At 52.4% G+C, this 25,244-nt stretch overlaps 1 protein-coding gene across 1 annotated transcript in view; it reads left to right on the top strand.

Annotated features, from left to right (window-relative positions):
* Positions 1-25,244, top strand: part of pdhb (pyruvate dehydrogenase E1 subunit beta) — a 57,095-nt gene that overhangs the window by 30,273 nt on the left and 1,578 nt on the right. Inside the window, exon 10 of the mRNA XM_071336999.1 lies at positions 24,713-24,854. Coding sequence (XP_071193100.1) covers positions 24,713-24,854 — 142 coding nt within the window. The remainder of the gene's footprint in view (positions 1-24,712; positions 24,855-25,244) is intronic.

Below are 25,244 nucleotides of genomic sequence, written 5' to 3' on the forward strand. Positions count from 1 at the left end.
GGTTAACCTGTTCTGTCCCCTGCTAGGTGGTTAACCTGTTCTGTCCCCTGCTAGGTGGTTAACCTGTTCTGTCTCCTGCTAGGTGGTTAACCTGTTCTGTCCCCTGCTAGGTGGTTAACCTGTTCTGGCTCCTGCTAGGTGGTTAACCTGTTCTGTCTCCTGCTAGGTGGTTAACCTGTTCTGTCCCCTGCTAGGTGGTTAACCTGTTCTGTCCCCTGCTAGGTGGTTAACCTGTTCTGTCCCCTGCTAGGTGGTTAACCTGTTCTGTCCCCCGCTAGGTGGTTAACCTGTTCTGTCCCCCGCTAGGTGGTTAACCTGTTCTGTCCCCCGCTAGGTGGTTAACCTGTTCTGTCCCCCGCTAGGTGGTTAACCTGTTCTGTCCCCTGCTAGGTGGTTAACCTGTTCTGTCCCCTGCTAGGTGGTTAACCTGTTCTGTCCCCCGCTAGGTGGTTAACCTGTTCTGTCCCCTGCTAGGTGGTTAACCTGTTCTGTCCCCTGCTAGGTGGTTAACCTGTTCTGTCCCCTGCTAGGTGGTTAACCTGTTCCTGTCTCCTGCTAGGTGGTTAACCTGTTCCTGTCTCCTGCTAGGTGGTTAACCTGTTCTGTCCCCTGCTAGGTGGTTAACCTGTTCTGTCTCCTGCTAGGTGGTTAACCTGTTCCTGTCTCCTGCTAGGTGGTTAACCTGTTCTGTCTCCTGCTAGGTGGTTAACCTGTTCCTGTCTCCTGCTAGGTGGTTAACCTGTTCTGTCCCCTGCTAGGTGGTTAACCTGTTCTGTCCCCTACTAGGTGGTTAACCTGTTCCTGTCCCCTGCTAGGTGGTTAACCTGTTCTGTCCCCTGCTAGGTGGTTAACCTGTTCTGTCTCCTGCTAGGTGGTTAACCTGTTCTGTCCCCTGCTAGGTGGTTAACCTGTTCTGTCTCCTGCTAGGTGGTTGAAACCTGTTCCTGTCCCCTGCTAGGTGGTTGAAACCTGTTCCTGTCCCCTGCTAGGTGGTTAACCTGTTCTGTCTCCTGCTAGGTGGTTAACCTGTTCTGTCCCCTGCTAGGTGGTTAACCTGTTCTGTCTCCTGCTAGGTGGTTAACCTGCTCTGTCCCCTGCTAGGTGGTTAACCTGTTCTGTCTCCTGCTAGGTGGTTAACCTGTTCCTGTCTCCTGCTAGGTGGTTAACCTGTTCTGTCTCCTGCTAGGTGGTTAACCTGTTCTGTCTCCTGCTAGGTGGTTAACCTGTTCTGTCTCCTGCTAGGTGGTTAACCTGTTCTGTCCCCTGCTAGGTGGTTAACCTGTTCCTGTCCCCTGCTAGGTGGTTAACCTGTTCTGTCCCCTGCTAGGTGGTTAACCTGTTCTGTCCCCTGCTAGGTGGTTAACCTGTTCTGTCCCCTGCTAGGTGGTTAACCTGTTCCTGTCTCCTGCTAGGTGGTTAACCTGTTCTGTCCCCTGCTAGGTGGTTAACCTGTTCTGTCCCCTGCTAGGTGGTTAACCTGTTCTGTCCCCTGCTAGGTGGTTAACCTGTTCTGTCCCCTGCTAGGTGGTTAACCTGTTCCTGTCCCCTGCTAGGTGGTTAACCTGTTCTGTCCCCTGCTAGGTGGTTAACCTGTTCTGTCCCCTGCTAGGTGGTTAACCTGTTCTGTCCCCTGCTAGGTGGTTAACCTGTTCTGTCCCCTGCTAGGTGGTTAACCTGTTCTGTCTCCTGCTAGGTGGTTAACCTGTTCTGTCTCCTGCTAGGTGGTTAACCTGTTCTGTCCCCTGCTAGGTGGTTAACCTGTTCTGTCCCCTGCTAGGTGGTTAACCTGTTCTGTCCCCTGCTAGGTGGTTAACCTGTTCTGTCCCCTGCTAGGTGGTTAACCTGTTCTGTCCCCTGCTAGGTGGTTAACCTGTTCCTGTCCCCTGCTAGGTGGTTAACCTGTTCTGTCCCCTGCTAGGTGGTTAACCTGTTCCTGTCCCCTGCTAGGTGGTTAACCTGTTCTGTCCCCTGCTAGGTGGTTAACCTGTTCCTGTCTCCTGCTAGGTGGTTAACCTGTTCTGTCTCCTGCTAGGTGGTTAACCTGTTCTGTCTCCTGCTAGGTGGTTAACCTGTTCTGTCCCCTGCTAGGTGGTTAACCTGTTCTGTCCCCTGCTAGGTGGTTAACCTGTTCTGTCCCCTGCTAGGTGGTTAACCTGTTCCTGTCTCCTGCTAGGTGGTTAACCTGTTCCTGTCTCCTGCTAGGTGGTTAACCTGTTCTGTCCCCTGCTAGGTGGTTAACCTGTTCTGTCCCCTGCTAGGTGGTTAACCTGTTCCTGTCCCCTGCTAGGTGGTTAACCTGTTCTGTCCCCTGCTAGGTGGTTAACCTGTTCTGTCCCCTGCTAGGTGGTTAACCTGTTCCTGTCTCCTGCTAGGTGGTTAACCTGTTCTGTCTCCTGCTAGGTGGTTAACCTGTTCTGTCTCCTGCTAGGTGGTTAACCTGTTCTGTCCCCTGCTAGGTGGTTAACCTGTTCTGTCCCCCTGCTAGGTGGTTAACCTGTTCTGTCCCCCTGCTAGGTGGTTAACCTGTTCTGTCCCCCTGCTAGGTGGTTAACCTGTTCCTGTCCCCTGCTAGGTGGTTAACCTGTTCCTGTCTCCTGCTAGGTGGTTAACCTGTTCTGTCCCCTGCTAGGTGGTTAACCTGTTCCTGTCTCCTGCTAGGTGGTTAACCTGTTCTGTCCCCCTGCTAGGTGGTTAACCTGTTCTGTCCCCTGCTAGGTGGTTAACCTGTTCCTGTTCCTGTCTCCTGCTAGGTGGTTAACCTGTTCTGTCCCCTGCTAGGTGGTTAACCTGTTCCTGTTCCTGTCTCCTGCTAGGTGGTTAACCTGTTCTGTCCCCTGCTAGGTGGTTAACCTGTTCTGTCTCCTGCTAGGTGGTTAACCTGTTCTGTCTCCTACTAGGTGGTTAACCTGTTCTGTCTCCTGCTAGGTGGTTAACCTGTTCTGTCTCCTGCTAGGTGGTTAACCTGTTCTGTCTCCTGCTAGGTGGTTAACCTGTTCTGTCCCCTGCTAGGTGGTTAACCTGTTCTGTCCCCTGCTAGGTGGTTAACCTGTTCCTGTCTCCTGCTAGGTGGTTAACCTGTTCTGTCCCCTGCTAGGTGGTTAACCTGTTCTGTCTCCTGCTAGGTGGTTAACCTGTTCCTGTCCCCTGCTAGGTGGTTAACCTGTTCTGTCTCCTGCTAGGTGGTTAACCTGTTCTGTCCCCTGCTAGGTGGTTAACCTGTTCTGTCTCCTGCTAGGTGGTTAACCTGTTCTGTCCCCTGCTAGGTGGTTAACCTGTTCTGTCCCCTGCTAGGTGGTTAACCTGTTCTGTCCCCTGCTAGGTGGTTAACCTGTTCTGTCCCCTGCTAGGTGGTTAACCTGTTCTGTCCCCTGCTAGGTGGTTAACCTGTTCTGTCCCCTGCTAGGTGGTTAACCTGTTCTGTCCCCTGCTAGGTGGTTAACCTGTTCTGTCCCCTGCTAGGTGGTTAACCTGTTCTGTCTCCTGCTAGGTGGTTAACCTGTTCTGTCCCCTGCTAGGTGGTTAACCTGTTCTGTCCCCTGCTAGGTGGTTAACCTGTTCTGTCCCCTGCTAGGTGGTTAACCTGTTCTGTCCCCTGCTAGGTGGTTAACCTGTTCTGTCTCCTGCTAGGTGGTTAACCTGTTCTGTCCCCTGCTAGGTGGTTAACCTGTTCTGTCCCCTGCTAGGTGGTTAACCTGTTCTGTCTCCTGCTAGGTGGTTAACCTGTTCTGTCCCCTGCTAGGTGGTTAACCTGTTCTGTCCCCTGCTAGGTGGTTAACCTGTTCTGTCCCCTGCTAGGTGGTTAACCTGTTCTGTCTCCTGCTAGGTGGTTAACCTGTTCTGTCTCCTGCTAGGTGGTTAACCTGTTCTGTCCCCTACTAGGTGGTTAACCTGTTCTGTCCCCTGCTAGGTGGTTAACCTGTTCTGTCCCCTGCTAGGTGGTTAACCTGTTCTGTCTCCTGCTAGGTGGTTAACCTGTTCTGTCCCCTGCTAGGTGGTTAACCTGTTCCTGTCTCCTGCTAGGTGGTTAACCTGTTCTGTCTCCTGCTAGGTGGTTAACCTGTTCTGTCCCCTGCTAGGTGGTTAACCTGTTCCTGTCCCCCTGCTAGGTGGTTAACCTGTTCTGTCTCCTGCTAGGTGGTTAACCTGTTCTGTCCCCTGCTAGGTGGTTAACCTGTTCCTGTCCCCCTGCTAGGTGGTTAACCTGTTCTGTCTCCTGCTAGGTGGTTAACCTGTTCTGTCCCCTGCTAGGTGGTTAACCTGTTCCTGTCCCCCTGCTAGGTGGTTAACCTGTTCTGTCTCCCGCTAGGTGGTTAACCTGTTCTGTCCCCTGCTAGGTGGTTAACCTGTTCCTGTCTCCTGCTAGGTGGTTAACCTGTTCTGTCCCCCTGCTAGGTGGTTAACCTGTTCCTGTCTCCTGCTAGGTGGTTAAAACCTGTTCTGTCTCCTGCTAGGTGGTTAACCTGTTCTGTCTCCTGCTAGGTGGTTAACCTGTTCTGTCCCCCTGCTAGGTGGTTAACCTGTTCCTGTCTCCTGCTAGGTGGTTAACCTGTCCTGTCTCCTGCTAGGTGGTTAACCTGTTCTGTCCCCTGCTAGGTGGTTAACCTGTTCTGTCTCCTGCTAGGTGGTTAACCTGTTCCTGTTCCTGTCCCCTGCTAGGTGGTTAACCTGTTCCTGTTCCTGTCCCCTGCTAGGTGGTTAACCTGTTCTGTCTCCTGCTAGGTGGTTAACCTGTTCTGTCTCCTGCTAGGTGGTTAACCTGCTCTGTCTCCTGCTAGGTGGTTAACCTGTTCTGTCCCCTGCTAGGTGGTTAACCTGTTCTGTCTCCTGCTAGGTGGTTAACCTGCTCTGTCTCCTGCTAGGTGGTTAACCTGTTCTGTCCCCTGCTAGGTGGTTAACCTGTTCTGTCTCCTACTAGGTGGTTAACCTGTTCTGTCTCCTGCTAGGTGGTTAACCTGTTCTGTCTCCTGCTAGGTGGTTAACCTGGTCTGTCTCCTGCTAGGTGGTTAACCTGTTCTGTCTCCTGCTAGGTGGTTAACCTGTTCTGTCTCCTGCTAGGTGGTTAACCTGTTCTGTCCCCTGCTAGGTGGTTAACCTGTTCTGTCTCCTGCTAGGTGGTTAACCTGTTCTGTCCCCTGCTAGGTGGTTAACCTGCTCTGTCTCCTGCTAGGTGGTTAACCTGTTCTGTCCCCTGCTAGGTGGTTAACCTGTTCTGTCTCCTGCTAGGTGGTTAACCTGTTCTGTCTCCTGCTAGGTGGTTAACCTGTTCTGTCTCCTGCTAGGTGGTTAACCTGTTCTGTCCCCTGCTAGGTGGTTAACCTGTTCTGTCCCCTGCTAGGTGGTTAACCTGTTCTGTCCCCTGCTAGGTGGTTAACCTGTTCCTGTCCCCCGCTAGGTGGTTAACCTGTTCCTGTCTCCTGCTAGGTGGTTAACCTGTTCCTGTCCCCTGCTAGGTGGTTAACCTGTTCTGTCTCCTGCTAGGTGGTTAACCTGTTCTGTCCCCTGCTAGGTGGTTAACCTGTTCTGTCCCCTGCTAGGTGGTTAACCTGTTCCTGTCCCCCGCTAGGTGGTTAACCTGTTCTGTCCCCTGCTAGGTGGTTAACCTGTTCTGTCCCCTGCTAGGTGGTTAACCTGTTCTGTCTCCTGCTAGGTGGTTAACCTGTTCCTGTCCCCTGCTAGGTGGTTAACCTGTTCTGTCTCCTGCTAGGTGGTTAACCTGTTCTGTCTCCTGCTAGGTGGTTAACCTGTTCTGTCTCCTGCTAGGTGGTTAACCTGTTCTGTCTCCTGCTAGGTGGTTAACCTGTTCTGTCCCCTGCTAGGTGGTTAACCTGTTCTGTCCCCTGCTAGGTGGTTAACCTGTTCTGTCTCCTGCTAGGTGGTTAACCTGTTCTGTCTCCTGCTAGGTGGTTAACCTGTTCTGTCTCCTGCTAGGTGGTTAACCTGTTCTGTCTCCTGCTAGGTGGTTAACCTGTTCTGTCCCCCGCTAGGTGGTTAACCTGTTCCTGTCCCCCGCTAGGTGGTTAACCTGTTCTGTCCCCTGCTAGGTGGTTAACCTGTTCTGTCCCCTGCTAGGTGGTTAACCTGTTCTGTCCCCTGCTAGGTGGTTAACCTGTTCTGTCTCCTACTAGGTGGTTAACCTGTTCCTGTCCCCTGCTAGGTGGTTAACCTGTTCTGTCCCCTGCTAGGTGGTTAACCTGTTCTGTCCCCCTGCTAGGTGGTTAACCTGTTCCTGTCCCCTGCTAGGTGGTTAACCTGTTCCTGTCCCCTGCTAGGTGGTTAACCTGTTCTGTCTCCTGCTAGGTGGTTAACCTGTTCTGTCTCCTGCTAGGTGGTTAACCTGTTCTGTCCCCTGCTAGGTGGTTAACCTGTTCTGTCTCCTGCTAGGTGGTTAACCTGTTCCTGTCTCCTGCTAGGTGGTTAACCTGTTCTGTCCCCTGCTAGGTGGTTAACCTGTTCTGTCCCCCGCTAGGTGGTTAACCTGTTCTGTCTCCTGCTAGGTGGTTAACCTGTTCCTGTCTCCTGCTAGGTGGTTAACCTGTTCTGTCCCCTGCTAGGTGGTTAACCTGTTCTGTCCCCTGCTAGGTGGTTAACCTGTTCTGTCCCCTGCTAGGTGGTTAACCTGTTCTGTCCCCTGCTAGGTGGTTAACCTGTTCTGTCCCCTGCTAGGTGGTTAACCTGTTCTGTCCCCTGCTAGGTGGTTAACCTGTTCTGTCTCCTGCTAGGTGGTTAACCTGTTCTGTCCCCTGCTAGGTGGTTAACCTGTTCCTGTCTCCTGCTAGGTGGTTAACCTGTTCTGTCCCCTGCTAGGTGGTTAACCTGTTCCTGTCTCCTGCTAGGTGGTTAACCTGTTCTGTCCCCTGCTAGGTGGTTAACCTGTTCTGTCTCCTGCTAGGTGGTTAACCTGTTCTGTCCCCTGCTAGGTGGTTAACCTGTTCTGGCTCCTGCTAGGTGGTTAACCTGTTCCTGTCTCCTGCTAGGTGGTTAACCTGTTCTGTCCCCTGCTAGGTGGTTAACCTGTTCTGTCTCCTGCTAGGTGGTTAACCTGTCCTGTCTCCTGCTAGGTGGTTAACCTGTTCTGTCTCCTGCTAGGTGGTTAACCTGTTCTGTCCCCTGCTAGGTGGTTAACCTGTTCTGTCCCCTGCTAGGTGGTTAACCTGTTCTGTCCCCTGCTAGGTGGTTAACCTGTTCTGTCTCCTGCTAGGTGGTTAACCTGTTCTGTCCCCTGCTAGGTGGTTAACCTGTTCTGTCCCCTGCTAGGTGGTTAACCTGTTCCTGTCTCCTGCTAGGTGGTTAACCTGTTCTGTCCCCTGCTAGGTGGTTAACCTGTTCTGTCCCCTGCTAGGTGGTTAACCTGTTCTGTCCCCTGCTAGGTGGTTAACCTGTTCTGTCCCCTGCTAGGTGGTTAACCTGTTCTGTCCCCTGCTAGGTGGTTAACCTGTTCTGTCCCCTGCTAGGTGGTTAACCTGTTCCTGTCTCCTGCTAGGTGGTTAACCTGTTCTGTCCCCTGCTAGGTGGTTAACCTGTTCTGTCTCCTGCTAGGTGGTTAACCTGTTCTGTCCCCTGCTAGGTGGTTAACCTGTTCTGTCTCCTGCTAGGTGGTTAACCTGTTCCTGTCCCCTGCTAGGTGGTTAACCTGTTCTGTCTCCTGCTAGGTGGTTAACCTGTTCTGTCCCCTGCTAGGTGGTTAACCTGTTCTGTCTCCTGCTAGGTGGTTAACCTGTTCTGTCTCCTGCTAGGTGGTTAACCTGTTCTGTCCCCTGCTAGGTGGTTAACCTGTTCTGTCCCCGTCTAGGTGGTTAACCTGTTCTGTCTCCTACTAGGTGGTTAACCTGTTCTGTCTCCTGCTAGGTGGTTAACCTGTTCTGTCTCCTACTAGGTGGTTAACCTGTTCTGTCTCCTACTAGGTGGTTAACCTGTTCTGTCTCCTGCTAGGTGGTTAACCTGTTCTGTCTCCTACTAGGTGGTTAACCTGTTCTGTCTCCTACTAGGTGGTTAACCTGTTCTGTCTCCTACTAGGTGGTTAACCTGTTCTGTCTCCTGCTAGGTGGTTAACCTGTTCTGTCTCCTGCTAGGTGGTTAACCTGTTCTGTCCCCTGCTAGGTGGTTAACCTGTTCTGTCTCCTGCTAGGTGGTTAACCTGTTCTGTCTCCTACTAGGTGGTTAACCTGTTCCTGTCTCCTGCTAGGTGGTTAACCTGTTCCTGTCCCCTGCTAGGTGGTTAACCTGTTCTGTCTCCTGCTAGGTGGTTAACCTGTTCTGTCCCCTGCTAGGTGGTTAACCTGTTCTGTCTCCTGCTAGGTGGTTAACCTGTTCTGTCTCCTGCTAGGTGGTTAACCTGTTCTGTCCCCTGCTAGGTGGTTAACCTGTTCTGTCTCCTGCTAGGTGGTTAACCTGTTCTGTCCCCTGCTAGGTGGTTAACCTGTTCTGTCTCCTGCTAGGTGGTTAACCTGTTCTGTCTCCTGCTAGGTGGTTAACCTGTTCTGTCTCCTACTAGGTGGTTAACCTGTTCTGTCTCCTGCTAGGTGGTTAACCTGTTCTGTCCCCTGCTAGGTGGTTAACCTGTTCTGTCCCCTGCTAGGTGGTTAACCTGTTCTGTCCCCTGCTAGGTGGTTAACCTGTTCTGTCCCCTGCTAGGTGGTTAACCTGTTCCTGTCCCCTGCTAGGTGGTTAACCTGTTCTGTCTCCTGCTAGGTGGTTAACCTGTTCTGTCTCCTGCTAGGTGGTTAACCTGTTCTGTCCCCTGCTAGGTGGTTAACCTGTTCCTGTCCCCTGCTAGGTGGTTAACCTGTTCCTGTTCTGTCTCCTGCTAGGTGGTTAACCTGTTCTGTCTCCTGCTAGGTGGTTAACCTGTTCTGTCCCCTGCTAGGTGGTTAACCTGTTCTGTCTCCTGCTAGGTGGTTAACCTGTTCTGTCTCCTACTAGGTGGTTAACCTGTTCCTGTCTCCTGCTAGGTGGTTAACCTGTTCCTGTCCCCTGCTAGGTGGTTAACCTGTTCCTGTCCCCTGCTAGGTGGTTAACCTGTTCTGTCTCCTGCTAGGTGGTTAACCTGTTCTGTCTCCTGCTAGGTGGTTAACCTGTTCTGTCTCCTGCTAGGTGGTTAACCTGTTCTGTCCCCTGCTAGGTGGTTAACCTGTTCTGTCTCCTGCTAGGTGGTTAACCTGTTCTGTCCCCTGCTAGGTGGTTAACCTGTTCTGTCTCCTGCTAGGTGGTTAACCTGTTCTGTCCCCTGCTAGGTGGTTAACCTGTTCTGTCTCCTACTAGGTGGTTAACCTGTTCTGTCTCCTGCTAGGTGGTTAACCTGTTCTGTTCCCCTGTTCTGTCCCCTGCTAGGTGGTTAACCTGTTCTGTCTCCTGCTAGGTGGTTAACCTGTTCTGTCTCCTGCTAGGTGGTTAACCTGTTCTGTCCCCTGCTAGGTGGTTAACCTGTTCTGTCCCCTGCTAGGTGGTTAACCTGTTCTGTCCCCTGCTAGGTGGTTAACCTGTTCTGTCTCCTGCTAGGTGGTTAACCTGGTCTGTCTCCTGCTAGGTGGTTAACCTGTTCTGTCCCCCTGCTAGGTGGTTAACCTGTTCTGTCCCCTGCTAGGTGGTTAACCTGTTCTGTCCCCTGCTAGGTGGTTAACCTGTTCTGTCCCCTGCTAGGTGGTTAACCTGTTCTGTCTCCTGCTAGGTGGTTAACCTGTTCCTGTCCCCTGCTAGGTGGTTAACCTGTTCTGTCCCCTGCTAGGTGGTTAACCTGTTCTGTCTCCTGCTAGGTGGTTAACCTGTTCCTGTCCCCTGCTAGGTGGTTAACCTGTTCTGTCTCCTGCTAGGTGGTTAACCTGTTCTGTCCCCTGCTAGGTGGTTAACCTGTTCTGTCTCCTGCTAGGTGGTTAACCTGTTCCTGTCCCCTGCTAGGTGGTTAACCTGTTCCTGTCCCCTGCTAGGTGGTTAACCTGCTCTGTCCCCTGCTAGGTGGTTAACCTGCTCTGTCCCCTGCTAGGTGGTTAACCTGTTCTGTCTCCTGCTAGGTGGTTAACCTGCTCTGTCTCCTGCTAGGTGGTTAACCTGTTCTGTCTCCTGCTAGGTGGTTAACCTGTTCTGTCTCCTGCTAGGTGGTTAACCTGCTCTGTCCCCTGCTAGGTGGTTAACCTGCTCTGTCCCCTGCTAGGTGGTTAACCTGCTCTGTCCCCTGCTAGGTGGTTAACCTGTTCTGTCCCCTGCTAGGTGGTTAACCTGTTCTGTCCCCTGCTAGGTGGTTAACCTGTTCTGTCCCCTGCTAGGTGGTTAACCTGTTCCTGTCTCCTGCTAGGTGGTTAACCTGCTCTGTCCCCTGCTAGGTGGTTAACCTGTTCTGTCCCCTGCTAGGTGGTTAACCTGTTCTGTCCCCCGCTAGGTGGTTAACCTGTTCCTGTCTCCTGCTAGGTGGTTAACCTGTTCTGTCTCCTGCTAGGTGGTTAACCTGTTCTGTCTCCTGCTAGGTGGTTAACCTGTTCTGTCTCCTGCTAGGTGGTTAACCTGTTCTGTCTCCTGCTAGGTGGTTAACCTGTTCTGTCCCCTGCTAGGTGGTTAACCTGTTCTGTCCCTTGCTAGGTGGTTAACCTGTTCTGTCCCCTGCTAGGTGGTTAACCTGTTCTGTCCCCTGGTAGGTGGTTAACCTGTTCTGTCTCCTGCTAGGTGGTTAACCTGTTCTGTCCCCTGCTAGGTGGTTAACCTGTTCTGTCCCCTGGTAGGTGGTTAACCTGTTCTGTCCCTTGCTAGGTGGTTAACCTGTTCTGTCCCCTGCTAGGTGGTTAACCTGTTCTGTCCCCTGGTAGGTGGTTAACCTGTTCTGTCTCCTGCTAGGTGGTTAACCTGTTCTGTCCCCTGCTAGGTGGTTAACCTGTTCTGTCCCTTGCTAGGTGGTTAACCTGTTCTGTCCCCTGCTAGGTGGTTAACCTGTTCTGTCTCCTGCTAGGTGGTTAACCTGTTCTGTCTCCTGCTAGGTGGTTAACCTGTTCTGTCCCCTGCTAGGTGGTTAAAACCTGTTCTGTCTCCTGCTAGGTGGTTAACCTGTTCTGTCCCCTGCTAGGTGGTTAACCTGCTCTGTCCCCTGCTAGGTGGTTAACCTGTTCTTGTCCCCTGCTAGGTGGTTAACCTGTTCCTGTCCCCTGCTAGGTGGTTAACCTGTTCTGTCTCCTGCTAGGTGGTTAACCTGTTCTGTCCCCTGCTAGGTGGTTAACCTGTTCTGTCTCCTGCTAGGTGGTTAACCTGTTCTGTCTCCTGCTAGGTGGTTAACCTGTTCCTGTCCCCCTGCTAGGTGGTTAACCTGGTCTGTCCCCTGCTAGGTGGTTAACCTGTTCTGTCTCCTGCTAGGTGGTTAACCTGTTCTGTCTCCTGCTAGGTGGTTAACCTGTTCCTGTCCCCCTGCTAGGTGGTTAACCTGGTCTGTCCCCTGCTAGGTGGTTAACCTGTTCTGTCCCCTGCTAGGTGGTTAACCTGTTCTGTCTCCTGCTAGGTGGTTAACCTGTTCTGTCCCCTGCTAGGTGGTTAACCTGTTCTGTTCCCCTGTTCTGTCCCCTGCTAGGTGGTTAACCTGTTCTGTCCCCTGCTAGGTGGTTAACCTGTTCTGTTCCCCTGTTCTGTCCCCTGCTAGGTGGTTAACCTGTTCTGTCCCCTGCTAGGTGGTTAACCTGTTCTGTTCCCCTGCTAGGTGGTTAACCTGTTCTGTTCCCCTGTTCTGTCCCCTGCTAGGTGGTTAACCTGGTCTGTCCCCTGCTAGGTGGTTAACCTGTTCTGTCCCCTGCTAGGTGGTTAACCTGTTCTGTTCCCCTGTTCTGTCCCCTGCTAGGTGGTTAACCTGTTCTGTCCCCCTGCTAGGTGGTTAACCTGTTCTGTCTCCTGCTAGGTGGTTAACCTGTTCTGTCCCCTGCTAGGTGGTTAACCTGTTCTGTCCCCTGCTAGGTGGTTAACCTGTTCTGTCCCCTGCTAGGTGGTTAACCTGTTCTGTCCCCTGCTAGGTGGTTAACCTGTTCTGTCTCCTGCTAGGTGGTTAACCTGTTCTGTCCCCTGCTAGGTGGTTAACCTGTTCTGTCTCCTGCTAGGTGGTTAACCTGTTCTGTCCCCCTGCTAGGTGGTTAACCTGTTCTGTCCCCTGCTAGGTGGTTAACCTGTTCTGTCCCCTGCTAGGTGGTTAACCTGTTCTGTCCCCTGCTAGGTGGTTAACCTGTTCCTGTCTCCTGCTAGGTGGTTAACCTGTTCTGTCCCCCTGCTAGGTGGTTAACCTGTTCTGTCCCCTGCTAGGTGGTTAACCTGTTCTGTCCCCTGCTAGGTGGTTAACCTGTTCTGTCCCCTGCTAGGTGGTTAACCTGTTCCTGTCTCCTGCTAGGTGGTTAACCTGTTCTGTCCCCTGCTAGGTGGTTAACCTGTTCTGTCCCCTGCTAGGTGGTTAACCTGTTCTGTCCCCTGCTAGGTGGTTAACCTGCTCTGTCCCCTGCTAGGTGGTTAACCTGTTCTGTCCCCTGCTAGGTGGTTAACCTGTTCTGTCTCCTGCTAGGTGGTTAACCTGTTCTGTCTCCTGCTAGGTGGTTAACCTGTTCTGTCCCCTGCTAGGTGGTTAACCTGTTCTGTCTCCTGCTAGGTGGTTAACCTGTTCTGTCTCCTGCTAGGTGGTTAACCTGTTCTGTCTCCTGCTAGGTGGTTAACCTGTTCTGTCTCCTGCTAGGTGGTTAACCTGTTCTGTCCCCTGCTAGGTGGTTAACCTGTCCTGTCTCCTGCTAGGTGGTTAACCTGTTCCTGTCTCCTGCTAGGTGGTTAACCTGTTCTGTCTCCTGCTAGGTGGTTAACCTGTTCCTGTCCCCTGCTAGGTGGTTAACCTGTTCTGTCTCCTGCTAGGTGGTTAACCTGTTCCTGTCCCCTGCTAGGTGGTTAACCTGTTCTGTCTCCTGCTAGGTGGTTAACCTGTTCCTGTCCCCTGCTAGGTGGTTAACCTGTTCCTGTCCCCTGCTAGGTGGTTAACCTGTTCTGTCCCCTGCTAGGTGGTTAACCTGTTCCTGTCTCCTGCTAGGTGGTTAACCTGTTCTGTCTCCTGCTAGGTGGTTAACCTGTTCTGTCTCCTGCTAGGTGGTTAACCTGTTCTGTCCCCTGCTAGGTGGTTAACCTGTTCTGTCCCCTGCTAGGTGGTTAACCTGTTCTGTCTCCTGCTAGGTGGTTAACCTGTTCTGTCCCCTGCTAGGTGGTTAACCTGTTCTGTCCCCTGCTAGGTGGTTAACCTGTTCTGTCCCCTGCTAGGTGGTTAACCTGTTCTGTCCCCTGCTAGGTGGTTAACCTGTTCTGTCCCCTGCTAGGTGGTTAACCTGTTCTGTCTCCTGCTAGGTGGTTAACCTGTTCTGTCCCCTGCTAGGTGGTTAACCTGTTCTGTCTCCTGCTAGGTGGTTAACCTGTTCTGTCTCCTGCTAGGTGGTTAACCTGTTCTGTCCCCTGCTAGGTGGTTAACCTGCTCTGTCTCCTGCTAGGTGGTTAACCTGTTCTGTCTCCTGCTAGGTGGTTAACCTGTTCTGTCTCCTGCTAGGTGGTTAACCTGTTCTGTCTCCTGCTAGGTGGTTAACCTGTTCTATCCCCCGCTAGGTGGTTAACCTGTCCTGTCCCCTGCTAGGTGGTTAACCTGTTCTGTCCCCTGCTAGGTGGTTAACCTGTTCTGTCTCCTGCTAGGTGGTTAACCTGTTCTGTCCCCTGCTAGGTGGTTAACCTGTTCTGTCTCCTGCTAGGTGGTTAACCTGTTCTGTCTCCTGCTAGGTGGTTAACCTGTCCTGTCCCCTGCTAGGTGGTTAACCTGTCCTGTCCCCCGCTAGGTGGTTAACCTGTTCTGTCCCCCTGCTAGGTGGTTAACCTGTTCTGTCTCCTGCTAGGTGGTTAACCTGTTCTGTCTCCTGCTAGGTGGTTAACCTGTTCTGTCTCCTGCTAGGTGGTTAACCTGTTCTGTCCCCTGCTAGGTGGTTAACCTGTTCTGTCCCCTGCTAGGTGGTTAACCTGTTCTGTCCCCTGCTAGGTGGTTAACCTGTTCTGTCCCCTGCTAGGTGGTTAACCTGTTCTGTCTCCTGCTAGGTGGTTAACCTGTTCTGTCTCCTGCTAGGTGGTTAACCTGTTCTGTCCCCTGCTAGGTGGTTAACCTGTTCTGTCCCCTGCTAGGTGGTTAACCTGTTCTGTCCCCTGCTAGGTGGTTAACCTGTTCTGTCCCCTGCTAGGTGGTTAACCTGTTCTGTCCCCCGCTAGGTGGTTAACCTGTTCTGTCCCCCGCTAGGTGGTTAACCTGTTCTGTCTCCTGCTAGGTGGTTAACCTGTTCCTGTCTCCTGCTAGGTGGTTAACCTGTTCTGTCTCCTGCTAGGTGGTTAACCTGTTCCTGTCCCCTGCTAGGTGGTTAACCTGTTCTGTCCCCTGCTAGGTGGTTAACCTGTTCTGTCTCCTGCTAGGTGGTTAACCTGTTCTGTCCCCTGCTAGGTGGTTAACCTGTTCTGTCTCCTGCTAGGTGGTTAACCTGTTCTGTCCCCTGCTAGGTGGTTAACCTGTTCTGTCTCCTGCTAGGTGGTTAACCTGCTCTGTCCCCTGCTAGGTGGTTAACCTGTTCTGTCTCCTGCTAGGTGGTTAACCTGTTCTGTCTCCTGCTAGGTGGTTAACCTGTTCTGTCCCCTGCTAGGTGGTTAACCTGTTCCTGTCTCCTGCTAGGTGGTTAACCTGTTCCTGTCTCCTGCTAGGTGGTTAACCTGTTCTGTCCCCTGCTAGGTGGTTAACCTGTTCTGTCCCCTGCTAGGTGGTTAACCTGTTCTGTCCCCTGCTAGGTGGTTAACCTGTTCTGTCCCCCGCTAGGTGGTTAACCTGTTCTGTCTCCTGCTAGGTGGTTAACCTGTTCTGTCTCCTGCTAGGTGGTTAACCTGTTCTGTCTCCTGCTAGGTGGTTAACCTGTTCTGTCCCCTGCTAGGTGGTTAACCTGTTCCTGTCCCCTGCTAGGTGGTTAACCTGTTCTGTCCCCTGCTAGGTGGTTAACCTGTTCTGTCCCCTGCTAGGTGGTTAACCTGTTCTGTCCCCTGCTAGGTGGTTAACCTGTTCTGTCCCCTGCTAGGTGGTTAACCTGTTCTGTCCCCTGCTAGGTGGTTAACCTGTTCCTGTCCCCTGCTAGGTGGTTAACCTGTTCTGTCCCCTGCTAGGTGGTTAACCTGTTCCTGTCCCCTGCTAGGTGGTTAACCTGTTCTGTCCCCTGCTAGGTGGTTAACCTGTTCTGTCCCCTGCTAGGTGGTTAACCTGTTCTGTCCCCTGCTAGGTGGTTAACCTGTTCCTGTCTCCTGCTAGGTGGTTAACCTGTTCTGTCTCCTGCTAGGTGGTTAACCTGTTCTGTCTCCTGCTAGGTGGTTAACCTGTTCTGTCCCCTGCTAGGTGGTTAACCTGTTCTGTCCCCTGCTAGGTGGTTAACCTGTTCCTGTCTCCTGCTAGGTGGTTAACCTGTTCCTGTCTCCTGCTAGGTGGTTAACCTGTTCTGTCCCCTGCTAGGTGGTTAACCTGTTCTGTCCCCTGCTAGGTGGTTAACCTGTTCCTGTCCCCTGCTAGGTGGTTAACCTGTTCTGTCCCCTGCTAGGTGGTTAACCTGTTCTGTCTCCTGCTAGGTGGTTAACCTGTTCTGTCCCCTGCTAGGTGGTTAACCTGTTCTGTCCCCCTGCTAGGTGGTTAACCTGTTCTGTCCCCCTGCTAGGTGGTTAACCTGTTCTGTCCCCTGCTAGGTGGTTAACCTGTTCTGTCCCCTGCTAGGTGGTTAACCTGTTCTGTCTCCTGCTAGGTGGTTAACCTGTTCTATCCCCCGCTAGGTGGTTAACCTGTCCTGTCCCCTGCTAGGTGGTTAACCTGTTCTGTCTCCTGCTAGGTGGTTAACCTGTTCTGTCCCCTGCTAGGTGGTTAACCTGTTCTGTCCCCTGCTAGGTGGTTAACCTGTTCTGTCTCCTGCTAGGTGGTTAACCTGTTCTGTCCCCCTGCTAGGTGGTTAACCTGTTCTGTCTCCTGCTAGGTGGTTAACCTGTTCTGTCCCCTGCTAGGTGGTTAACCTGTTCTGTCCCCTGCTAGGTGGTTAACCTGTTCTGTCCCCTGCTAGGTGGTTAACCTGTTCTGTCTCCTGCTAGGTGGTTAACCTGTTCTGTCCCCTGCTAGGTGGTTAACCTGTTCTGTCCCCTGCTAGGTGGTTAACCTGTTCTGTCCCCTGCTAGGTGGTTAACCTGTTCTGTCCCCTGCTAGGTGGTTAACCTGTTCTGTCCCCTGCTAGGTGGTTAACCTGTTCCTGTCCCCTGCTAGGTGGTTAACCTGTTCCTGTCCCCTGCTAGGTGGTTAACCTGTTCCTGTCCCCTGCTAGGTGGTTAACCTGTTCTGTCCCCTGCTAGGTGGTTAACCTGTTCTGTCCCCTGCTAGGTGGTTAACCTGTTCTGTCCCCTGCTAGGTGGTTAACCTGTTCCTGTCTCCTGCTAGGTGGTTAACCTGTTCTGTCTCCTGCTAGGTGGTTAACCTGTTCTGTCTCCTGCTAGGTGGTTAACCTGTTCTGTCCCCTGCTAGGTGGTTAACCTGTTCTGTCCCCTGCTAGGTGGTTAACCTGTTCTGTCCCCTGCTAGGTGGTTAACCTGTTCCTGTCTCCTGCTAGGTGGTTAACCTGTTCCTGTCTCCTGCTAGGTGGTTAACCTGTTCTGTCCCCTGCTAGGTGGTTAACCTGTTCTGTCCCCTGCTAGGTGGTTAACCTGTTCCTGTCCCCTGCTAGGTGGTTAACCTGTTCTGTCCCCTGCTAGGTGGTTTACCTGTTCTGTCTCCTGCTAGGTGGTTAACCTGTTCTGTCCCCTGCTAGGTGGTTAACCTGTTCTGTCCCCCTGCTAGGTGGTTAACCTGTTCTGTCCCCTGCTAGGTGGTTAACCTGTTCTGTCCCCCTGCTAGGTGGTTAACCTGTTCCTGTCTCCTGCTAGGTGGTTAACCTGTTCTGTCTCCTGCTAGGTGGTTAACCTGTTCTGTCCCCCTGCTAGGTGGTTAACCTGTTCTGTCCCCCTGCTAGGTGGTTAACCTGTTCTGTCCCCCTGCTAGGTGGTTAACCTGTTCTGTCCCCTGCTAGGTGGTTAACCTGTTCTGTCCCCTGCTAGGTGGTTAACCTGTTCTGTCCCCTGCTAGGTGGTTAACCTGTTCTGTCTCCTGCTAGGTGGTTAACCTGTTCTGTCTCCTGCTAGGTGGTTAACCTGTTCTGTCCCCTGCTAGGTGGTTAACCTGTTCTGTCCCCTGCTAGGTGGTTAACCTGTTCCTGTTCCTGTCCCCTGCTAGGTGGTTAACCTGTTCTGTCCCCCTGCTAGGTGGTTAACCTGTTCTGTCTCCTGCTAGGTGGTTAACCTGTTCTGTCCCCTGCTAGGTGGTTAACCTGTTCTGTCCCCTGCTAGGTGGTTAACCTGTTCTGTCCCCTGCTAGGTGGTTAACCTGTTCTGTCTCCTGCTAGGTGGTTAACCTGTTCTGTCCCCTGCTAGGTGGTTAACCTGTTCTGTCTCCTGCTAGGTGGTTAACCTGTTCCTGTCTCCTGCTAGGTGGTTAACCTGTTCTGTCTCCTGCTAGGTGGTTAACCTGTTCTGTCCCCTGCTAGGTGGTTAACCTGTTCTGTCCCCTGCTAGGTGGTTAACCTGTTCTGTCCCCTGCTAGGTGGTTAACCTGTTCTGTCTCCTGCTAGGTGGTTAACCTGTTCTGTCTCCTGCTAGGTGGTTAACCTGTTCTGTCCCCTGCTAGGTGGTTAACCTGTTCTGTCCCCTGCTAGGTGGTTAACCTGTTCTGTCCCCTGCTAGGTGGTTAACCTGTTCCTGTCCCCTGCTAGGTGGTTAACCTGTTCTGTCCCCCTGCTAGGTGGTTAACCTGTTCTGTCCCCTGCTAGGTGGTTAACCTGTTCTGTCCCCTGCTAGGTGGTTAACCTGTTCTGTCCCCTGCTAGGTGGTTAACCTGTTCTGTCCCCTGCTAGGTGGTTAACCTGTTCTGTCCCCTGCTAGGTGGTTAACCTGTTCTGTCCCCCTGCTAGGTGGTTAACCTGTTCTGTCTCCTGCTAGGTGGTTAACCTGTTCTGTCTCCTGCTAGGTGGTTAACCTGTTCTGTCTCCTGCTAGGTGGTTAACCTGTTCTGTCCCCTGCTAGGTGGTTAACCTGTTCTGTCCCCTGCTAGGTGGTTAACCTGTTCTGTCCCCCGCTAGGTGGTTAACCTGTTCTGTCCCCCGCTAGGTGGTTAACCTGTTCTGTCCCCCGCTAGGTGGTTAACCTGTTCTGTCCCCCGCTAGGTGGTTAACCTGTTCTGTCCCCTGCTAGGTGGTTAACCTGTTCTGTCCCCTGCTAGGTGGTTAACCTGTTCTGTCCCCCGCTAGGTGGTTAACCTGTTCTGTCCCCTGCTAGGTGGTTAACCTGTTCTGTCCCCTGCTAGGTGGTTAACCTGTTCTGTCTCCTGCTAGGTGGTTAACCTGTTCTGTCTCCTGCTAGGTGGTTAACCTGTTCCTGTCTCCTGCTAGGTGGTTAACCTGTTCCTGTCTCCTGCTAGGTGGTTAACCTGTTCCTGTCTCCTGCTAGGTGGTTAACCTGTTCCTGTCTCCTGCTAGGTGGTTAACCTGTTCCTGTCTCCTGCTAGGTGGTTAACCTGTTCTGTCTCCTGCTAGGTGGTTAACCTGTTCCTGTCTCCTGCTAGGTGGTTAACCTGTTCCTGTCTCCTGCTAGGTGGTTAACCTGTTCTGTCTCCTGCTAGGTGGTTAACCTGTTCCTGTCTCCTGCTAGGTGGTTAACCTGTTCTGTCCCCTGCTAGGTGGTTAACCTGTTCTGTCCCCTACTAGGTGGTTAACCTGTTCCTGTCCCCTGCTAGGTGGTTAACCTGTTCTGTCTCCTGCTAGGTGGTTAACCTGTTCCTGTCCCCTGCTAGGTGGTTAACCTGTTCTGTCCCCTGCTAGGTGGTTAACCTGTTCTGTCTCCTGCTAGGTGGTTAACCTGGTCTGTCCCCTGCTAGGTGGTTAACCTGTTCTGTCCCCTGCTAGGTGGTTAACCTGTTCTGTCCCCCTGCTAGGTGGTTAACCTGTTCTGTCTCCTGCTAGGTGGTTAACCTGTTCTGTCCCCTGCTAGGTGGTTAACCTGTTCTGTCCCCTGCTAGGTGGTTAACCTGTTCTGTCCCCCTGCTAGGTGGTTAACCTGTTCTGTCTCCTGCTAGGTGGTTAACCTGTTCTGTCCCCTGCTAGGTGGTTAACCTGTTCTGTCTCCTGCTAGGTGGTTAACCTGTTCTGTCTCCTGCTAGGTGGTTAACCTGTTCTGTCCCCTGCTAGGTGGTTAACCTGTTCTGTCTCCTGCTAGGTGGTTAACCTGTTCTGTCCCCTGCTAGGTGGTTAACCTGTTCTGTCTCCTGCTAGGTGGTTGAAACCTGTTCCTGTCCCCTGCTAGGTGGTTGAAACCTGTTCCTGTCCCCTGCTAGGTGGTTAACCTGTTCTGTCTCCTGCTAGGTGGTTAACCTGTTCTGTCCCCTGCTAGGTGGTTAACCTGTTCTGTCTCCTGCTAGGTGGTTAACCTGTTCTGTCCCCTGCTAGGTGGTTAACCTGTTCTGTCTCCTGCTAGGTGGTTAACCTGTTCTGTCTCCTGCTAGGTGGTTAACCTGTTCTGTCTCCTGCTAGGTGGTTAACCTGTTCTGTCCCCTGCTAGGTGGTTAACCTGTTCCTGTCTCCTGCTAGGTGGTTAACCTGTTCTGTCTCCTGCTAGGTGGTTAACCTGTTCTGTCCCCTGCTAGGTGGTTAACCTGTTCCTGTCTCCTGCTAGGTGGTTAACCTGTTCTGTCTCCTGCTAGGTGGTTAACCTGTTCTGTCTCCTGCTAGGTGGTTAACCTGTTCTGTCCCCTGCTAGGTGGTTAACCTGTTCCTGTCCCCTGCTAGGTGGTTAACCTGTTCTGTCCCCTGCTAGGTGGTTAACCTGTTCTGTCCCCTGCTAGGTGGTTAACCTGTTCCTGTCTCCTGCTAGGTGGTTAACCTGTTCTGTCTCCTGCTAGGTGGTTAACCTGTTCTGTCCCCTGCTAGGTGGTTAACCTGTTCCTGTCTCCTGCTAGGTGGTTAACCTGTTCTGTCCCCTGCTAGGTGGTTAACCTGTTCTGTCCCCTGCTAGGTGGTTAACCTGTTCTGTCCCCTGCTAGGTGGTTAACCTGTTCTGTCCCCTGCTAGGTGGTTAACCTGTTCCTGTCCCCTGCTAGGTGGTTAACCTGTTCTGTCCCCTGCTAGGTGGTTAACCTGTTCTGTCCCCTGCTAGGTGGTTAACCTGTTCTGTCCCCTGCTAGGTGGTTAACCTGTTCTGTCCCCTGCTAGGTGGTTAACCTGTTCTGTCCCCTGCTAGGTGGTTAACCTGTTCTGTCTCCTGCTAGGTGGTTAACCTGTTCTGTCTCCTGCTAGGTGGTTAACCTGTTCTGTCCCCTGCTAGGTGGTTAACCTGTTCTGTCCCCTGCTAGGTGGTTAACCTGTTCTGTCCCCTGCTAGGTGGTTAACCTGTTCTGTCCCCTGCTAGGTGGTTAACCTGTTCTGTCCCCTGCTAGGTGGTTAACCTGTTCCTGTCCCCTGCTAGGTGGTTAACCTGTTCTGTCCCCTGCTAGGTGGTTAACCTGTTCCTGTCCCCTGCTAGGTGGTTAACCTGTTCTGTCCCCTGCTAGGTGGTTAACCTGTTCCTGTCTCCTGCTAGGTGGTTAACCTGTTCTGTCTCCTGCTAGGTGGTTAACCTGTTCTGTCTCCTGCTAGGTGGTTAACCTGTTCTGTCCCCTGCTAGGTGGTTAACCTGTTCTGTCCCCTGCTAGGTGGTTAACCTGTTCTGTCCCCTGCTAGGTGGTTAACCTGTTCCTGTCTCCTGCTAGGTGGTTAACCTGTTCCTGTCTCCTGCTAGGTGGTTAACCTGTTCTGTCCCCTGCTAGGTGGTTAACCTGTTCTGTCCCCTGCTAGGTGGTTAACCTGTTCCTGTCCCCTGCTAGGTGGTTAACCTGTTCTGTCCCCTGCTAGGTGGTTAACCTGTTCTGTCCCCTGCTAGGTGGTTAACCTGTTCCTGTCTCCTGCTAGGTGGTTAACCTGTTCTGTCTCCTGCTAGGTGGTTAACCTGTTCTGTCTCCTGCTAGGTGGTTAACCTGTTCTGTCCCCCGCTAGGTGGTTAACCTGTTCTGTCTCCTGCTAGGTGGTTAACCTGTTCCTGTCTCCTGCTAGGTGGTTAACCTGTTCTGTCTCCTGCTAGGTGGTTAACCTGTTCTGTCCCCTGCTAGGTGGTTAACCTGTTCTGTCCCCTGCTAGGTGGTTAACCTGTTCTGTCTCCTGCTAGGTGGTTAACCTGTTCTGTCTCCTGCTAGGTGGTTAACCTGTTCTGTCCCCTGCTAGGTGGTTAACCTGTTCTGTCCCCCTGCTAGGTGGTTAACCTGTTCTGTCCCCCTGCTAGGTGGTTAACCTGTTCTGTCCCCCTGCTAGGTGGTTAACCTGTTCCTGTCCCCTGCTAGGTGGTTAACCTGTTCCTGTCTCCTGCTAGGTGGTTAACCTGTTCTGTCCCCTGCTAGGTGGTTAACCTGTTCCTGTCTCCTGCTAGGTGGTTAACCTGTTCTGTCCCCCTGCTAGGTGGTTAACCTGTTCTGTCCCCTGCTAGGTGGTTAACCTGTTCCTGTTCCTGTCTCCTGCTAGGTGGTTAACCTGTTCTGTCCCCTGCTAGGTGGTTAACCTGTTCCTGTTCCTGTCTCCTGCTAGGTGGTTAACCTGTTCTGTCCCCTGCTAGGTGGTTAACCTGTTCTGTCTCCTGCTAGGTGGTTAACCTGTTCTGTCTCCTACTAGGTGGTTAACCTGTTCTGTCTCCTGCTAGGTGGTTAACCTGTTCTGTCTCCTGCTAGGTGGTTAACCTGTTCTGTCTCCTGCTAGGTGGTTAACCTGTTCTGTCCCCTGCTAGGTGGTTAACCTGTTCTGTCTCCTGCTAGGTGGTTAACCTGTTCTGTCTCCTACTAGGTGGTTAACCTGTTCTGTCTCCTGCTAGGTGGTTAACCTGTTCTGTCTCCTGCTAGGTGGTTAACCTGTTCTGTCTCCTGCTAGGTGGTTAACCTGTTCCTGTCTCCTGCTAGGTGGTTAACCTGTTCTGTCCCCTGCTAGGTGGTTAACCTGTTCTGTCTCCTGCTAGGTGGTTAACCTGTTCCTGTCTCCTGCTAGGTGGTTAACCTGTTCTGTCCCCTGCTAGGTGGTTAACCTGTTCTGTCTCCTGCTAGGTGGTTAACCTGTTCCTGTCTCCTGCTAGGTGGTTAACCTGTTCTGTCTCCTGCTAGGTGGTTAACCTGTTCTGTCTCCTGCTAGGTGGTTAACCTGTTCTATCCCCCGCTAGGTGGTTAACCTGTCCTGTCCCCTGCTAGGTGGTTAACCTGTTCTGTCTCCTGCTAGGTGGTTAACCTGTTCTGTCCCCTGCTAGGTGGTTAACCTGTTCTGTCCCCTGCTAGGTGGTTAACCTGTTCCTGTCTCCTGCTAGGTGGTTAACCTGTTCTGTCCCCTGCTAGGTGGTTAACCTGTTCTGTCCCCTGCTAGGTGGTTAACCTGTTCTGTCCCCTGCTAGGTGGTTAACCTGTTCTGTCCCCTGCTAGGTGGTTAACCTGTTCTGTCTCCTGCTAGGTGGTTAACCTGTTCCTGTCCCCTGCTAGGTGGTTAACCTGTTCTGTCTCCTGCTAGGTGGTTAACCTGTTCTGTCCCCTGCTAGGTGGTTAACCTGTTCTGTCTCCTGCTAGGTGGTTAACCTGTTCTGTCCCCTGCTAGGTGGTTAACCTGTTCTGTCCCCTGCTAGGTGGTTAACCTGTTCTGTCCCCTGCTAGGTGGTTAACCTGTTCTGTCCCCTGCTAGGTGGTTAACCTGTTCTGTCTCCTGCTAGGTGGTTAACCTGTTCCTGTCTCCTGCTAGGTGGTTAACCTGTTCTGTCCCCTGCTAGGTGGTTAACCTGTTCTGTCCCCTGCTAGGTGGTTAACCTGTTCTGTCCCCTGCTAGGTGGTTAACCTGTTCTGTCCCCTGCTAGGTGGTTAACCTGTTCTGTCCCCTGCTAGGTGGTTAACCTGTTCTGTCCCCTGCTAGGTGGTTAACCTGTTCTGTCCCCTGCTAGGTGGTTAACCTGTTCTGTCCCCTGCTAGGTGGTTAACCTGTTCTGTCTCCTGCTAGGTGGTTAACCTGTTCTGTCCCCTGCTAGGTGGTTAACCTGTTCTGTCTCCTGCTAGGTGGTTAACCTGTTCTGTCCCCTGCTAGGTGGTTAACCTGTTCTGTCCCCTGCTAGGTGGTTAACCTGTTCTGTCTCCTGCTAGGTGGTTAACCTGTTCTGTCTCCTGCTAGGTGGTTAACCTGTTCTGTCCCCTACTAGGTGGTTAACCTGTTCTGTCCCCTGCTAGGTGGTTAACCTGTTCTGTCCCCTGCTAGGTGGTTAACCTGTTCTGTCTCCTGCTAGGTGGTTAACCTGTTCTGTCCCCTGCTAGGTGGTTAACCTGTTCTGTCCCCTGCTAGGTGGTTAACCTGTTCTGTCTCCTGCTAGGTGGTTAACCTGTTCTGTCCCCTGCTAGGTGGTTAACCTGTTCTGTCTCCTGCTAGGTGGTTAACCTGTTCTGTCCCCTACTAGGTGGTTAACCTGTTCTGTCCCCTGCTAGGTGGTTAACCTGTTCTGTCCCCCTGCTAGGTGGTTAACCTGTTCTGTCTCCTGCTAGGTGGTTAACCTGTTCTGTCTCCTACTAGGTGGTTAACCTGTTCTGTCCCCTGCTAGGTGGTTAACCTGTTCTGTCTCCTGCTAGGTGGTTAACCTGTTCTGTCCCCTGCTAGGTGGTTAACCTGTTCTGTCCCCTGCTAGGTGGTTAACCTGTTCTGTCTCCTGCTAGGTGGTTAACCTGTTCTGTCCCCTGCTAGGTGGTTAACCTGTTCTGTCCCCTGCTAGGTGGTTAACCTGTTCTGTCCCCTGCTAGGTGGTTAACCTGTTCTGTCCCCTGCTAGGTGGTTAACCTGTTCTGTCTCCTGCTAGGTGGTTAACCTGTTCTGTCTCCTGCTAGGTGGTTAACCTGTTCTGTCTCCTGCTAGGTGGTTAACCTGTTCTGTCTCCTGCTAGGTGGTTAACCTGTTCTGTCTCCTGCTAGGTGGTTAACCTGTTCTGTCTCCTGCTAGGTGGTTAACCTGTTCTGTCTCCTGCTAGGTGGTTAACCTGTTCTGTCCCCTACTAGGTGGTTAACCTGTTCTGTCCCCTGCTAGGTGGTTAACCTGTTCTGTCTCCTGCTAGGTGGTTAACCTGTTCTGTCTCCTGCTAGGTGGTTAACCTGTTCTGTCCCCTGCTAGGTGGTTAACCTGTTCTGTCTCCTGCTAGGTGGTTAACCTGTTCCTGTCTCCTGCTAGGTGGTTAACCTGTTCCTGTCTCCTGCTAGGTGGTTAACCTGGTCTGTCCCCTGCTAGGTGGTTAACCTGTTCTGTCTCCTGCTAGGTGGTTAACCTGTTCTGTCCCCTGCTAGGTGGTTAACCTGTTCTGTCCCCTGCTAGGTGGTTAACCTGTTCTGTCTCCTGCTAGGTGGTTAACCTGTTCTGTCTCCTGCTAGGTGGTTAACCTGTTCTGTCTCCTGCTAGGTGGTTAACCTGTTCTGTCCCCTGCTAGGTGGTTAACCTGTTCTGTCCCCTGCTAGGTGGTTAACCTGTTCTGTCTCCTGCTAGGTGGTTAACCTGTTCTGTCCCCTGCTAGGTGGTTAACCTGTTCTGTCCCCTGCTAGGTGGTTAACCTGCGCACCATAAGACCTCTGGATGTGGACACCATTGAGGCCAGCGTGATCAAGACTGGCCATCTGGTCACAGTGGAAGGGGGCTGGCCCCAGTATGGAGTAGGCGCTGAGATCTGTGCCAGGATCATGGAGGGTACGTGCTGTTGATTTTTTATACGTACAGACTGGTTTCCCGGACGCAGATTAAGCCTCATCTTGGACTGAAGTATTTCCATTGAACTTGGTTTTTAGTCCATGACTTTGTCATTGTTGTGTGACTAGCCCTGCAGCCATAACACCATGCATCCCCATGTTGGCTTTTCTCTGAAGGCTAAGCTAGGTTGGGCCTGGGTAAACATGGGTGAACTAGATGGAATGCTGCCTGGGAAGATCAGGTTACTGGTTGGAGTGGTAGTACAGGCGTGGGAGTACATACACTCAACAAAAATATATAAAGTGTTGGTCCCGTGTTTCATGAGCTGAAATAAAATATCCCAGACATTTTCCATACGTACAAAAAGCTTATTTCTTTAAAATGTTGTGC

Source organism: Salvelinus alpinus, chromosome 12 (genome assembly GCF_045679555.1).
Source record: "Salvelinus alpinus chromosome 12, SLU_Salpinus.1, whole genome shotgun sequence".
Taxonomy (NCBI): domain Eukaryota; kingdom Metazoa; phylum Chordata; class Actinopteri; order Salmoniformes; family Salmonidae; genus Salvelinus; species Salvelinus alpinus.